Source organism: Hypanus sabinus, chromosome 9 (genome assembly GCF_030144855.1).
Source record: "Hypanus sabinus isolate sHypSab1 chromosome 9, sHypSab1.hap1, whole genome shotgun sequence".
NCBI classification, from domain to species: domain Eukaryota; kingdom Metazoa; phylum Chordata; class Chondrichthyes; order Myliobatiformes; family Dasyatidae; genus Hypanus; species Hypanus sabinus.
The window spans coordinates 1,166,158-1,180,520 of NC_082714.1; the positions used below are offsets into that span (position 1 = coordinate 1,166,158).

The 14,363-nt window shown below is 45.2% G+C and overlaps 1 protein-coding gene across 2 annotated transcripts in view; it reads right to left on the bottom strand.

The window, feature by feature from the left end:
- LOC132398992 (ankyrin-repeat and fibronectin type III domain-containing 1-like) overlaps positions 1 to 14,363 on the bottom strand; it is a 755,630-nt gene that overhangs the window by 24,183 nt on the left and 717,084 nt on the right. For both annotated transcript variants that reach the window (XM_059978830.1, XM_059978831.1), the window contains 2 exons: positions 5,485 to 5,704; positions 3,980 to 4,566 (listed from right to left, as the gene is read on the bottom strand). In XM_059978830.1, the coding sequence (XP_059834813.1) occupies positions 3,980 to 4,566; positions 5,485 to 5,704 (807 nt within the window). The remainder of the gene's footprint in view (positions 1 to 3,979; positions 4,567 to 5,484; positions 5,705 to 14,363) is intronic.

The following is a 14,363-nucleotide window of genomic DNA, read 5'->3' on the forward strand; positions in this document are numbered from 1 at the left end:
GGAAAGAAACACAGATGGTAGTTTGCCTCCAAAGTGCCAGAGTCTGGGATGTTTCTGATCACGTCCATGATATCCTGTGTGGGAAGGAGAACAGCCAGAGGTTGTGGTACATATTAACTCCAATGACATAGGCAGGAAAAGGAAGGAGGTCCTGTAAGCAGACTACAGGGAGTTAGGAAGGAAGTTGAAAAGCAGGACCACAAAGGTAGTAATCTCGGGATTATTGCCTGTGCCACGTGACAGTGAGTATAGGAATAGAGAGAGGTGGAGGATAAATGTGTGGCTGAGGGATTGGAACAAGGGGCAAGGATTCAGATTTCTGGATCATTGGGACCTCTTTTGGGGCAGGTGTGACCTGTACAAAAAAGGATGGGTTGCACTTGAATCCCAGGGGGACCAATATCCTGGTGGGAAGGTTTGCTACGGCTATTGGGGAGAGTTTAAATTAGGATTGCTGGGGGGTGGGAACCAAACTGAAGAGACTGGGGAAGGGGCAATTGGCTCACGAATAGAGAAAGCTTAGAGACAGTGCAAGAGGGAGGATAGGCAGGTGATAGAGAAGGGACATGCTCAGATCGATTGTTTGAGATGTGTCTATTTTATTGCGAGGAGTATTATGAACAAAGCGAATGAGCTTAGAACATGGATCAGTACTTGGAGCTATGATGTTGTGGCCATTAAAGAGGACTTGGATGGCTCAAGGGCAGGAATGGTTACTTTGAGTGCCAGGCTTTAGATGTTTGAGAAAGGACAGGGAGGGAGGCAAAAGAGGTGGGGGTGTGGCACTCTTGATCAGAGATAGTGTCACAGCAGCTGAAAAGGAGTAAGTCATGGAGGGATTGTCAACGAGTCTCTGTGGGTGGAAGTTAGAAACAGGAAGGTGTCAATAACTTTACTGGGTGTTTTTTATAGACCACCCAATAGTAACAGGGACATTGAGGAGCCGATAGGGAAACAGATTCTGGAAAGGTGTAATAATAACAGAGTGGTCATGCTGGGAGATTTTAATTTCCCAAATATCGATTGGCATCTCCATAGATGGGGTTTAGATGGGGTGGAGTTTATTAGGTGTGTTCAGGAAGGTATCTTGACACAATATGTAGATATGCCTACAAGGGGAGTGGCTGTACTTGATCTGGTATTGGGAAATGAACCTGGTCATGTTTCAGGTTTGTCAGAGGGAGAGCATTTTGGAGATAATGATCATAATCTCCTTTATCATAGATTTGGAGAGGGATAGGAACAGAGAAGTTAGGAAAGCATTTAATTGGAGTAAAGGGAAATATGAAGCTATCAGGCAGGAATTTGGAAGCATAAATTGGGAACAGATATTCTCAGGTAAATGTATGGAAGAAATGTGACATGTTTAGGCGATATTTGTGTAGAGTTCTGCATAGGTACATTCTAATCAGACAGGGAAAGGATGGTAGGGTATAGGAACCATGGTGTACAAAGGCTGTTGTAAATCTAGTCAAGAAGAAAAGAAGAGTTTACGAATGGTTCAAAAAACAGGGAATGATAGAGATCTAGAAGATTATAAGGTGAGCAGGAAGGAGCTCAAGAAAGAAATTAGGAGAGCCAGAAGGGGCCATGAGAAAGCCTTGGCGGGCAAGATTAAGGGAAACCCCAAGGCATTCTAAAAGTATGTGAAGAACAAAAGGATAAGACGTGAGAGAACAGGATTAATCAAGTGTGACAGTGGAAAAGTGTGCATGGAACTAGAGGAGATAACAGAGGTACTTAAAGAGTACTTTGCTTCAGTATTCACTATGGAAAAGGATCTTGGCGATTGTAGGAATGACTTACAGCGGACTGAAAAGCTTGAGCATGTAAATACTAAGAAAGAGGATGAGTTGGAGCTTTTGGAAAACATCAAGTTGGATAAGACACCGGGACCAGACAAAATGTACCCAGGCTACTGTGGGTGGTGATGGAGGAGATTGCTGAGCCTCTGACAATGATCTTTGCATCATCAATGGGGAAGAAAGAGGTTCCGGAGGACTGAAGAGTTGAGGACATTGTTCCCTTATACAAGAAAGGTAGTAGAGATAGCCCAGGAAATTATAGACCAGTGAGTCTTACTTCAGTGGTCGGTAAGTCAATGGAGAAGATCCTGAGAAGCAGAATTTATGAACATTTAGCGAGGTATAATATGATTAGGAGTAGTCAGCATGGCTTTGTCAATGGCAGGTTGTGCCTTACGAGCCTGATTGAATTTTTTGAGGATGTAACTAAACACATTGATGAAGGTAGAGCAGTAGATGTAGTGTATATGGGTTTCAGCAAGGCATTTGACAAGCTACCCTATGCAAGGTTATTGAGAAAGGTAAGGAGGCATGGGATCCAACAGGACTTTGCTTTGTGGATCCAGAACTGGCTTGCCCACAGAAGGCAGAGTGGTTATAGATGGGTCATATTCTGTATGGAGGCCGGTGGCCAGTGGTGTGCCTCAGGGATCTGCTCTGGGACCCCTTCTGTTCATGATTTTTATAAATGACCTGGATGAAGAAGTGAAGAGATGGGTTAGTAAATTTGCTGATGACACAAAGATTGGGGATGTTGTGGATAGTGTGGAGGGCTATCAGAGGTTAAAGCAGGACATTGATATGATGCAAAACTGGGCTGAGAAGTGGCAGCTGGAGTTTAACCCAGGTAAGTGTGAAGTGGTTCACTTTGGTAGGTCAAATATGATGGTAGAATATAGTATTAATAGTAAGAGTCTTGGCAGTGTGGAGGATCAGAGGGATCTTGGGGTCCGAGTCCATAGGACACTCAAAGCTGCTGCACAGGTTGACTCTGTGGTTAAGAAAGCAACCAGTGCATTGGCCTTCATCAATCATGGGATTGAGTTTCGGAGCTGAGATGTAATGTTGCAGCTATATAGGATCCTGATCAGACCCCACTTGGAGTACTGTGCTTAGTTCTGGTCACCTCACTACAGGAAGGATATGGAAACCATAGAAAGGGTGCAGAGGAGACTTACAAGGATGTTGCCTGGATTGAGGAGCATGCCTTATGAGAATAGGTTGTGAGAACTCGGCCTTTTTTTCCTCGGAACAATGGAGGATGAGAGGTGACTTGATAGAGATGTATAAGATGATGAGAGGCATTGATCATGTGGATAGTCAGAGGGCTAAAATTTTCCCAGGGCTAAAATGGCTGGCACAAGAGAGTGTGCAGAGAGTGGTGAGTGCGTGGAATGGGCTGCCAGTGATGGTGATGGAGGTGGATACGATAGGGTCTTTTAAGAGACTCCTGGACAGGTACATGGAGCTTAGAAAAATAGAGGGCTATGGGTAACTCTAGGTAATTTTTAAGGTAAGGACATGTTCGGCACAACTTTGTGGGCCGAAGGGCCTGTATTGTGCTGCAGGCTTTCTATGTTTCTCCCGTAACTGAATTTGATTGGGATTCAAATTCCCAGCCTAAACTGGTTTGAAGGGAGTTTTGGAAACAAGGGCTCTCATCCGAATGCGTGGGTAAGGCTTAGATCTTGGTGGGTAGAAGGAATGGCCCCATTGTGTTTGGTTAAGGCCCAAAGCTCGGTGGGTAGAGGGAATAGAGGGAACGGCCCTACTGTGTTGGGGTTGTTTCGAGCTTGACGGGTAGTGGGAACGGTCCTAGTGTGTTGTGGTTGCTTGGAACTCGGTGGGTACAGGAAAGTGCACCTGTGTGTTGGGGTTAAGGCCCAGAGCTCGGTAGGTAGCGGGAACGGTCCTAGTGTGTTGGCATTAGGGCCCAGAATTCAGTGAGAGTAGAGGGAATGGCCCAGTAGTGTGGGTTGTCCAGATTTCGGTGGGTAGAGAAAAGGGCACCAGGGTATTGGGGTTAAGGCCAACAGAGGAGGGGGTAAATGAGCAGGGATCATTCTGGGGCCACACCTGTGCTTGTTCTGTTTGCAGTAGGTGGTCAGTAACATCTACCCAGAACTGCTGAAACCTGCCTAATTTAGCAACGTGTTATCCATGGACATACACACCTTGACACTCATTTCCTTGGCCAATCCTGTTTGGTACTGGGGATAAACACTTAAACTCACAGAGTTCAGCTGTTGGCTCCCTGGTGGTGCCTCCTTCTCCAGAGAACTCTGTGTAAGGGCAATCCGCTCTGTGGGACCCTTTGATTCTGGAGTATTCTCGGGGCACAGGGTGTGGACCTGATTGAGCCGATATCCTTTTGTCCCTGAGCCATTGGTATTGTGTTCTACTGGAGATTCTTGCAGAGACTCAGCTCGAGACCAACAGTTTCTCTGAATGTGAAAAGGCTGAGCAGGGACATCAAGGCTGCTGGTTCGGACACAATAGGCTTGCCTTTTCTCTGTAATATGCAAGAGCTCGATCTGCCTGCTTGGGGGGACAAAGTCACTGTCATAGAAGAGCAGATGCCTGGTATCTTTCTGAGACTGGGGCCCGTGTGCTCTCAAGACATCAGGAGTGCCTTCTGCCTGGGTGAGGCTGATTCTTCTGCTGGAGGAGGATGGGATGAGATCCAGCTGTTTGGAGCTCTGAGCTCTGGAATCACGATCACTGGACGATGTGCCTTCTTCATCAGCTGTGGTGGGTGAACCTGGAGAGGGGAGGAAATTCATTCAATACTGCCACCCTGGAGGGAAAGCTCTGGACAGAGACATACCATACATACACGTTCATCAGTAAAAGAGTCTCAAGACCCATATCACCAAGTTCAGGAACAGTTATTTACACCTCTGTCAACAGGCTTTTGAACCAGAGTTGATAACTTCACTCAATTTCACTCACTGAACTGTTCCCACAACCTATGGACTCACTTTCAATGAGCTTTTTAATTATCTGCTGTGATGATTACACAATGTCTAGAGAATGGAGAAAGCAGGTTGGCCATTAATCACTCTGCTAAGAATGGATTCTGCTTTCCCGAGGTGGTCACTTTGGTCAAAACCCTATCACGGTGCAGATACAATCCAGGGAACTGTCCAGCCAAGGACAAGTTAGTAGAGACTGTCCAAAACCAGAGATAAGGCAAAGATCTGAAAGAAACTGGGAATCTGAGGCTGATTTAAGCACAAAGGTCTCAGGGGAGAATCTGAAATGGCACAAAACCAGGCCCTACGGCCCATTGAATCCATGCTGACCATCAACTACCCATGGACACCAATCCTACCCTAATCCAGTTTGATTCTGCACACATTCTCATCCAACACCTCTCAATTCTGCTCCTCAGCACACACTGGAACAATTTTCACAGGCACCTCTGTGAAGTGGAAGGGAACTGGAGCATCCAGAGGGGATTCACATGATCCTGGGAAAACATACCAACTCCATACAGACAGTGCCAGAATTCGGGATAGCAACAGCTCTACCCACTGTACTATTGAGCTACACTACTCCCTCCCCTCCCAGGCATGAGCTGATGGGGCACATCATAAGGATGTCACAAATGGACCCACAGATCATGCAGTGTTGATGGCGAGTTGGAATGAATTTAGAGTCTGACTGATTTCCTTACCTCCTGCAGGGCTGAGATGCCGGTGCTTGGTCTCCGGAGAGGGACTGGGCGATGGCAGGTAGTCAAGGCTGGCTGGTGTAATTTGCGGCTGCTCCTTTCCTCGCTCTCTGGTAAAGTTGAGCAGCCAGCGGAGAGGAATGCCCCCTGGTGGCTGCTTGTATCTGGCATACTGCAACACGTCCATTATCCAGCGCACCTCCCGCCACACCTCCTCCATTTTCTGAGTGAAACAAAAGGCCATATAAGACTTGGAGGCAGATTTAGGTCATACATCCCATCGAGTCTGTTCCGTCATTCCATCATGGCTGATTTATTGTCCCTCTCAATCCCATTCTCCTGCCTTCTCCCTGTAACCTTTGACATCCTGATTAATCAAGAATCTATCCACATCTGCTTTATCATTTTCTGTCAGTCGCCTTTTGTACAGATCCTCTTGTACCCAGCATTACTTTATGCACATACAATCAATCTATGTACATAATCTATCTTACATATTTATACTTTTTGTGTTTTTTTGTGCTGCAATGGATCCAGAGTAACATTTTTTTGTTCTCCTTTACACTTGTATACTGGAAATGAAATTAAACATTCTTTAAGTGAATTTAAATATACTCAATAATTTGGCCTCCATAACTGTCTGTTGCAATGAAGTCCACAGATTCACTACTCTCTGGCTAAAGAAATTCTTCCTCATCTCTGTTCTAAATGGACATCCCTCTATTCTGAGACTGTGCCCTCTGGTGCCAGACCCCCTCTTTTAGGAAACATCCTCTCCACGTAGGCCTTTCCAAGAACAACTGTTAGCTAACGTACCATCTTCCAAACACTGAGCTGCCTATAACCCAGTCTGTGCATCCCCTCTCCATGGCTTCCAGCAGCAGTGTACAATCAGCTTCACTCCACACAACTGAGCTGGGGGCTGTGGTGCTAGAGGGCAAATGTTTGTGCTGAGACCTTGGTGTTTACATAGGTGTACTTTTAAAAATTTCTTCTTGGTAAATTTGTTTAGTTATTCAGATTCCTTCTACACAGTGTGGTTCGTGGAATTTCAGAAGGAATAAATACTATTGGACAAATGTAGTATGTCTCAACATAGTAAGGGTGGGGTTAAAAAGGAATGGGAATAATGGAAAACATGGAGGTGGCAGAAGAGTTAAATAGGCATTTTGCATCAGTCTTCACTGCAGTGAATATAAAGTTCATTCCAGAAAGAGCTGTTAATTGAGAATTGAGAAGTGGTACTAAGCAAATTGTTGATGCTGCAGAATGACAGGTCACTGGGCTCCAGTGGAATTCACCCCAAAAGTTAATGGGAATGGTAATACCTTACTTTCAGTTTTCTGGATTCAGTGATTGTTTGATTAGATTGAAAAATAGCAAATATAATGTAATCAAAAATAGGATGATAGAAAGTAAGAAATTACAAACCAGTAGTTTGCAGTGGAGATATTGTTAAAGCATGTTATAATGGGATGTTTTAACCATATAACCATATAACCATATAACAATCACAGCACGGAAACAGGCCATCTTGGCCCTCCTAGTCCGTGCCGAACCCTTAATCTCACCTAGTCCCACCTACCCGCACTCAGCCCATAACCCTCCACTCCTTTCCTGTCCATATACCTATCCAACTTTACCTTAAATGACACAACTGAACTGGCCTCTACTACTTCTACAGGAAGCTCATTCCACACAGCTATCACTCTTTGAGTAAAGAAATACCCCCTCGTGTTTCCCTTAAACTTCTGCCCCCTAACTCTCAAATCATGTCCTCTAGTTTGAATCTCCCCTACTCTCAATGGAAACAGCCTGTTCACGTCAACTCTATCTATCCCTCTCAAAATTTTAAATACCTCGATCAAATCCCCCCTCAACCTTCTACGCTCCAATGAATAGAGACCTAACTTGTTCAACCTTTCTCTGTAACTTAATTGCTGAAACCCAGGTAACATCCTAGTAAATCGTCTCTGCACTCTCTCTAATTTATTGATATCTTTCCTATAATTCGGTGACCAGAACTGCACACAATATTCCAAATTTGGCCTTACCAATGCCTTGTACAACTTTAGCATTACGTCCCAACTTCTGTACTCAATGCTTTGATTTATAAAGGCCAGCGTTCCAAAAGCCCTCTTCACCACCCTAGCTACATGAGACTCCACTTTCAGGGAACTATGCACAGTTATTTCTAGATCTCTCTGTTCCTCTGCATTCCTCAATGCCCTACCATTTACTCTGTATGTTCTATTTGGATTATTCCTGCCAAAATGTAGAACCTCACACTTCTCAGCATTAAACTCCATCTGCCAACGTTCAGCCCATTCTTCTAACCGGCATAAATCTCCCTGCAAGCTTTGAAAATCCACCTCGTTATCCACAACACCTCCTACCTTAGTATCACCGGCTTACTTACTAATCCAATTTACCACCCCATCATCCAGATCATTTATGTATATTACAAACAACATTGGGCCCAAAACAGATCCCTGAGGCACCCCGCTAGTCACCGGCCTCCATCCCGATTATCAATTATCCACCACTACTCTCTGGCATCTCCCATCTAGCCACTGTTGAATCCATTTTATTACTCCAGCATTAATACCTAACGACTGAACCTTCTTAACCAACCTTCCATGTGGAACTTTGTCAAAGGCTTTGCTGAAGTCCATATAGACTACATCCACTGCCTTACCCTCGTCAACATTCCTCGTAACTTCTTCAAAAAATTCAATAAGGTTTGTCAAACATGACCTTCCACGCACAAATCCATGCTGGCTACTTCTAATCAGATCCCGTCTATCCAGATAATTATAAATACTATCTCTAAGAATACTTTCCATTAATTTACCCACCACTGATGTCAAACTGACAGGTCTATAATTGCTAGGCTTCCTTCTGGAACCCTTTTTAAACAATGGAACCACATGAGCAATACGCCAATCCTCCGGCACAATCCCCGTTTCTAATGACATATTAAAGATCTCCGTCAGAGCTCCTGCTATTTCTACACAAACTTCCCTCAAGGTCCTGGGGAATATCCTGTCAGGACCCGGAGATTTATCCACTTTTAAATTTCTTAAAAGCGCCAGTATCTCCACCTCTTTAATTGTCATAGGTTCCATAACTTCCTTACTTGTTTCCCACACCTTAGACAATTCAATATCCTTCTCCTTAGTGAATACCGAAGAGAAGAAATCATTCAAAATCTCTCCCATCTCCCTCGGCTCCACACATAGCTGACCACTCTGATTCTCTAAGGGGCCAATTTTATCCCTCACTATCCTCTTGCTTTTAATATAACTGTAGAAACTCTTTTAATTTTAATTTTTTAATCTTTTAATTTTATTTAATTAAAAGAGATCAAGTAAAGTTTATACTGATTTATAATATATTAGTAATATTTGACAAATTTATTGGAGTTCTTTGAAGTAACATGCTCTTTTAAGGATGGTAAGAGTATGGAGGGCTATAGTTCGGGTGCAGATTGATGGGAGCAAGCAGGTTAAATGGTTCAGCATGGACTGATGGGCCAAAGGGCCTGTTTCTGTGTTGTACCCTTGATGACGATAACTGATCCCTGTTCAGGGTTAGGTGCTGAGATGGTCCTTCAGTGAATGCTTGTTTCAATCCCTGGAACAGGATTGCAGTGGGATTCCCTGTCAGGGGAAATGATGGACATTTCTTGGGCACTGAGACAATCAGGCCCCTGCTGATGACAGACTCTCCTGGGCAGTCCAGCCGTGTGTTTTGGCTCAGCTCCTGACCCTCATGGCTTCTGCCAGCACCAGGGACTCCAGCTGTTTGCCTGGTTCAGACCACAACCATCGGTCAGATCTAAGGAATTCTGCCCTGTCTTTCTAAATCGCTGCTTCAGGTAGCATCAGAATCCTGGGAAATAATTTTCCCATGGAATCCGCTGCCTTCAGAATGATAATAAACAATGTGTTTTAAAAGGTAAGCATGGATTTAAAGCATCTGTCATCTCACAAAGTTATCGACTATGAACAAATTCCCCACTGTCGGTCAGGTTGGGGCAGCAGTCGTTGTGGTTAGCTGAAACCCTGTACACCTCACTTTTAAATTTTGTAGTCAAGTCCCCATGTCTGAGACTCTCCCACTACTGACTCACTACTACCTCCTATGTTATACTGCTTATTGTTTAACTTGTAATGTGTCAAACCACTCACTGTCAAACCCCTGCCTGTCAAACTACCCCATCAAACTCCTCAGTCAAACACACCCGTCAAACATGTCTCTGCCTAACACTTCCCATTAAACAACCCTTGACAAAACCCTCCCCGACGAACCAACCCCCAGTCAATCCCTACCCTGACAAAATCCCCCCGTCAAAGCCCTCCCTGGAAAACCCCTCCCTGTCAAACCCTTCCCTGTCAAACCTCTCCCTGTCAAACCCTTCCCTGTTAAACCCCTCTCTGTGAAACCCCTACCCTGACAAACCCCTCCCCATCAAACCCTTCCCTGTTAAACCCTATCCTGTCAATCCCCTCCCTGTCAAAACCCTCCCCAACAAACCCACCCTCAGCCAATCCCTACCCTGACAAACTCCTCCCTGTCAAACCCTCCTTGTCAAACACTTCTCTGTCACAATTTCCTGTCAAACCACTCCCCGTCAAATCCCTCCTAGTCAAATCCCTCTGAACATCCCTGATCAGAGATCAGAATGATCCCACCTGGATTAACAATCTCTGAACATCCCACCCAGATTAACAAACAATGAACATCCCACCCGGATTAATGATCACTGAACATCCCACCAGGATTAATGACCTCTGAATATCCCATCCGGATTAACGATCACTGAACATCCCACCCGGATTAACGATCATTGAACATCCCACCAGGATTCTGAACATCCCACCTGGATTAACGATCACTGAACATCCCACCCGGATTAACGATCACTGAACATTCCACCCGGATTAACGACCTCTGAATATGCCACCAGGATTAATGACCTCTGAATATCCCACCCGGATTAACGATCACTGAACATCCCACCCGGATTAACGATCACTGAACATCCCACCCAGATTAACAATCTCTGAACATCCCACCTGGATTAACGATCACTGAACATCCCACCCGGATTAACGATCACTGAACATCCCACCAGGATTAACGATCACTGAACATCCCACCTGGATTAACGATCTCTGAACATCCCACCCAGATTAACGATCACTGAACATCCCACCAGGATTAACGATCACTGAACATCCCACCAGGATTAACGATCACTGAACATCCCACCAGGATTAACGATCACTGAACATCCCACCCGGATTAACGATCATTGAAAATCCCACCCAGATTAACGATCACTGAACATCCCACCCGGATTAACGATCACTGAACATCCCACCCAGATTAACGATCACTGAACATCCCACACGGATTAATGATCATTGACCATCCCACCCGGATTAACGATCACTGAACATCCCACACGGATTAATGATCATTGACCATCCCACCTGGATTAACGATCTCTGAACATCCCACCCGGATTAACGATCACTGAACATCCCACCCAGATTAACGATCACTGAACATCCCACCCAGATTAACGATCACTGAACATCCCACCCGGATTAACGATCACTGAACATCCCACACGGATTAACGATCACTGAACATCCCACCCAGATTAACGATCACTGAACATCCCACACGGATTAATGATCATTGACCATCCCACCTGGATTAACGATCTCTGAACATCCCACACGGATTAACGATCACTGAACATCCCACCAGGATTAACGATCACTGAACATCCCACCTGGATTAACGATCACTGAACATCCCACCCAGATTAACGATCATTGAACATCCCACCAGGATTCTGAACATCCCACCCGGATTAACGATCTCTGAACATCCCACCTGGATTAACGATCATTGAAAATCCCACCCAGATTAACGATCACTGAACATCCCACCCAGATTAACGATCACTGAACATCCCACCCGGATTAACGATCACTGAACATCCCACCCGGATTAACGATCACTGAACATCCCACCCAGATTAACGATCACTGAACATCCCACACGGATTAACGATCACTGAACATCCCACGCAGATTAACAATCTCTGAACATCCCACCCAGATTAACGATCACTGAACATCCCACCTGGATTAACGATCACTGAACATCCCACCCAGATTAACAATCTCTGAACATCCCACCTGGATTAACGATCACTGAACATCCCACACGGATTAACGATCACTGAACATCCCACCCAGATTAACAATCTCTGAACATCCCACCCGGATTAACGATCTCTGAACATCCCACCTGGATTAACGATCACTGAACATCCCACCCAGATTAACAATCTCTGAACATCCCACCCAGATTAACAATCTCTGAACATCCCACCCGGATTAACGATCTCTGAACATCCCACCTGGATTAACGATCACTGAACATCCCACCCAGATTAACAATCTCTGAACATCCCACCCAGATTAACAATCTCTGAACATCCCACCTGGATTAACGATCACTGAACATCCCACACGGATTAACGATCACTGAACATCCCACACGGATTAACGATCACTGAACATCCCACCCAGATTAACGATCACTGAACATCCCACCCGGATTAACGATCACTGAACATCCCACCCGGATTAACGATCACTGAACATCCCATCCGGATTAACGATCTCTGAACATCCCACCTGGATTAACGATCACTGAACATCCCATCCGGATTAACAATCTCTGAACATCCCACCCGGATTAACGATCACTGAACATCCCACCCAGATTAACAATCTCTGAACATCCCACCCGGATTAACAATCATTGAACATCCCACCAGGATTAACGATCACTGAACATCCCATCCGGATTAACGATCTCTGAACATCCCACCCGGATTAACAATCATTGAACATCCCACCAGGATTAACGATCACTGAACATCCCATCCGGATTAACGATCTCTGAACATCCCACCCGGATTAACGATCATTGAACATCCCATCCGGATTAACGATCACTGAACATCCCACCCGGATTAACGATCATTGAACATCCCATCCGGATTAACGATCACTGAACATCCCATCCGGATTAACGATCTCTGAACATCCCACCTGGATTAACGATCATTGAACATCCCATCCGGATTAACAATCATTGAACATCCCACCAGGATTAACGATCACTGAACATCCCATCCGGATTAACGATCTCTGAACATCCCACCCGGATTAACGATCATTGAACATCCCATCCGGATTAACGATCACTGAACATCCCACCCGGATTAACGATCATTGAACATCCCATCCGGATTAACGATCACTGAACATCCCATCCGGATTAACGATCTCTGAACATCCCACCTGGATTAACGATCATTGAACATCCCATCCGGATTAACGATCACTGAACATCCCACCCGGATTAACGATCACTGAACATCCCACCTGGATTAACGATCATTGAACATCCCATCCGGATTAACGATCACTGAACATCCCATCCGGATTAACGATCACTGAACATCCCACCCGGATTAACGATCACTGAACATCCCACCTGGATTAACGATCATTGAACATCCCATCCGGATTAACGATCACTGAACATCCCACCCGGATTAACGATCATTGAACATCCCACCCGGATTAACGATCACTGAACATCCCACCCGGATTAACGATCATTGAACATCCCATCCGGATTAACGATCACTGAACATCCCACCCGGATTAACGATCATTGAACATCCCACCCGGATTAACGATCACTGAACATTCCACCCAGATTAACGATCACTGAACATCCCACCCAGATTAACGATCACTGAACATCCCACCCAGATTAACGATCACTGAACATCCCACACGGATTAATGATCATTGACCATCCCACCCAGATTAACGATCACTGAACATCCCACACGGATTAATGATCATTGACCATCCCACCTGGATTAACGATCACTGAACATCCCACCCGGATTAACGATCACTGAACATCCCACCCGGATTAACGATCACTGAACATCCCACCTGGATTAACAATCTCTGAACATCCCACCCGGATTAACGATCTCTGAACATCCCACCCGGATTAACGATCACTGAACATCCCACCTGGATTAACGATCACTGAACATTCCACCTGGATTAACGATCACTGAACATCCCATCCGGATTAACGATCACTGAACATCCCATCCGGATTAACAATCTCTGAACATCCCACCTGGATTAACGATCACTGAACATCCCACCCGGATTAACAATCACTGAACATCCCACCCAGATTAACAATCTCTGAACATCCCACCCAGATTAACAATCTCTGAACATCCCACCCGGATTAACGATCTCTGAACATCCCACCCGGATTAACAATCACTGAACATCCCACCCAGATTAACAATCTCTGAACATCCCACCTGGATTAACGATCACTGAACATCCCACCCGGATTAACGATCATTGAACATCCCACCAGGATTCTGAACATCCCACCCGGATTAACGATCTCTGAACATCCCACCTGGATTAACGATCTCTGAACATCCCACCCAGATTAACGATCACTGAACATCCCACCCGGATTAACGATCTCTGAACATCCCACCAGGATTAACGATCACTGAACATCCCACCTGGATTAACGATCACTGAACATCCCACCTGGATTAACGATCTCTGAACATCCCACCCGGATTAACGATCACTGAACATCCCACCTGGATTAACGATCACTGAACATCCCACCTGGATTAACGATCACTGAACATCCCACCCAGATTAACGATCTCTGAACATCCCACCCGGATTAACGATCTCTGAACATCCCACCCAGATTAA